We start from the raw sequence: 2412 nt of genomic DNA on the forward strand, positions 1-2412 counted from the left end.
TGGGGGGGGGGGGTGGTTCTTAATAAAAATTGTGATCAGAGCCAGGTAGCAGTATAATTCATGTTGGTTTTTGTATGTAGGTGATTTGATTGCCTTAGTGTGATTGTGAGGGTCCTTCCACATGTGGTCATGAGGAATAAACTTGAGTCATAATGCTTAGCAACAAGAACCTTTATCCACTAAACTCAAGACAGGGTCTTGTTACACAGTTCAGGCTCCTGGCCCAGAACTTACTTCAGTCCTCCTGCCTCTGCCTCTTGAAGTCTAGAACTACAAGCATAATTTATAAAAATTAAAAGATCCATGTGGATGCTGGGCATACATGGCAGTCACCTGTCTGCTGCCTGCAGAGGATGCTTCCACATTATCCAGCATGCCATGCACACCTCACACAGGTGTGTATTCCAGTACTATAAAAGAAAATGATCCAGATTTTGTCTTAAAACAGGTTAATGTTTATTTACTTTAAATCATTCTACCATGTCCTACAGCCAACAATGTGAGAATATAAAGGAATGCGTTTTGGTGTTTGTTGTGGTTGGATAATAGTTAATAGCAGCACACAATCACTCCTAACATACTTTTGGCTACTGGAACTCCTCCCTTAAGGCTAATAAATTAATACATTGTATTTGTATTGAATATAGTCCGTATCGTTTTTATTTCAGCCCTAGGTAGACTAGAGCTCTTTTCCTATCTCAAAATTAAAAAAAGGCACAGAAACCAAGAAACCCTCAGTGCACACTGGTCTGAGTAAGTTCCTGGTCTCTCTTGTAGAAGTCCTGACTTTATCTTCTCTTTCCCCTCTAGGACAGTCACTTTGTTTATTCATTCAGTCCTGTTGCTGGCCTCAATAAGTTGTTTATCAGGTTGACGGAAGCACCCTTGGCCAAGGTGAAAATTTTTAATAATAATAAAAATCCCTTGTGTCACTGGAAATGTCAGTAGGCATGGTACAGACAAGTACTTTCTACTAGGATGTCTATGCTGGGCAAGCTTCTGTGTGGGAAGGTTGGCCTTTGGCTCTTTGAGGCAGGTATGCATAGCATCCTTTAAGTCTGGGGGCATGCCTGCTGAGCACTCCAGCAAGATCTCTTCATATGAAAAAAAGGAAGCTGCACTACTTAAACCATCGTAATAATGATTACCTAATATATTAACTAGTGGGATTATATTTTTACTAAAAATAGCAGTAACTTGGATGTTCTTACAAGGTGGGATTTGTGTGTACTGACAGTCATTTCTCTTCTTTAGGTTAAGTTGTTAATAGGTGCATACAGAGTGCAGCTGCAGTGACCACAGAGGATTAAGAACGGGCCTATTTTCAACTGCATTCCCAAGTACCATCTTTGTGGCAGAATGGAATTTGGTGCACCTCAAAAGTTCATACATAGTTTTACCTGTAAACTTACAATTTAAACATGTTGCCTGTTTAGGTTTGTCTACATCTCTTTGTGCCATTGTTCAAAAACGTTCAATGTTCTGCTTAGTTTATTTCCACAATGTGGAACAGTACATATAAGAAATTATTTAAGAAAATTAAAAACTTTTGAATTGAAATTTTCTACTAGTCTTTGGGAGTTTGTATTTGAAAAAGAAAAACCAGATTCAGGCTGGGGCACACGACTGAGTAGCCATGTCTACAACAACACAAACCCTTTACAAATCAGATGGAAAACATTTCCTATACATATAAATTTGATGATCTTAAAGGTGGAAAATATAAAAATGTAGCTGGAGGCTTTTCCTACTAGCCTCTTTGTTCCCAGAATAAAGACACCTGAGACTGAATTATAAGCTTGGGCTTGTTCTGACTTGCTTGTAACTTAACCAACACATTTATTATATGAGTGCTACATGGCTACCTGATTATCCCAGTTCTCTTCCCTACCAGGACTTCTACCTATTTCCTTTCTGCCTTGGCTTTTTTTATGGACATCAATTTTTTATTGACAGGTGATGCTTCCATACAGTACACAACAGAATCTCTGTACAGTAGAAATATGTCCCGTGGCATACTCTGACAAGTGCTATATGATTGCAAACTAAGGTTTTCTGGCCGGCTGCTTTTGTGTCATTAGGAGTTTTTCCTCACAGCATGCTGCAACCTATGAGAGAAAAAGCTTTCATCAGTAAATGGGAATGATATACATGTACACACACACACATTTTGTCCTGTTATAACATAACATGGTAGAACATGTCCTCAAATCCTGATTATAGTCCATGTTCTACCATGCCTCAGTTACTGTATACTGTGTCTCTCTGTGTACTTTTTAAAAGATGTTTCAGCTTTAATCACCAAGTAGCAAGCCTTAACCAGTCAATACATTTTTCCTATTTAGGCAGTCTCTAATCCAGTGCACATGTGCGTATATATATATATATATATATATATATATATATATATAT

General features: G+C 38.1%; 2 protein-coding genes across 4 annotated transcripts in view; one reads left to right on the forward strand and one right to left on the reverse strand.

Annotated features, from left to right (window-relative positions):
- Mphosph8 (M-phase phosphoprotein 8) overlaps positions 1-1560 on the forward strand; it is a 29034-nt gene extending 27474 nt beyond the window's left edge. The window contains exons 13-14 of one of the 2 annotated variants that reach the window (XM_031362294.1): positions 810-894; positions 1255-1560. In XM_031362294.1, coding sequence (XP_031218154.1) covers positions 810-894; positions 1255-1296 — 127 coding nt within the window. In that variant the 3' untranslated portion in view covers positions 1297-1560. Of the gene's footprint in view, positions 1-809 lie in introns of both variants that reach the window. The other variant, XM_031362293.1, reaches the window with a different exon arrangement.
- A 258-nt stretch (positions 1561-1818) lies between these two features.
- The window catches only part of Pspc1 (paraspeckle component 1), a 79868-nt gene continuing 79274 nt past the window's right edge, over positions 1819-2412 (reverse strand). For both annotated transcript variants that reach the window (XM_031362296.1, XM_031362297.1), the window contains one exon: positions 1819-2108. The gene's annotated coding sequence lies outside the window, so the exon portion shown is untranslated. The remainder of the gene's footprint in view (positions 2109-2412) is intronic.

This window comes from Mastomys coucha, unplaced genomic scaffold (genome assembly GCF_008632895.1).
Source record: "Mastomys coucha isolate ucsf_1 unplaced genomic scaffold, UCSF_Mcou_1 pScaffold9, whole genome shotgun sequence".
In the NCBI taxonomy this organism is placed as follows: domain Eukaryota; kingdom Metazoa; phylum Chordata; class Mammalia; order Rodentia; family Muridae; genus Mastomys; species Mastomys coucha.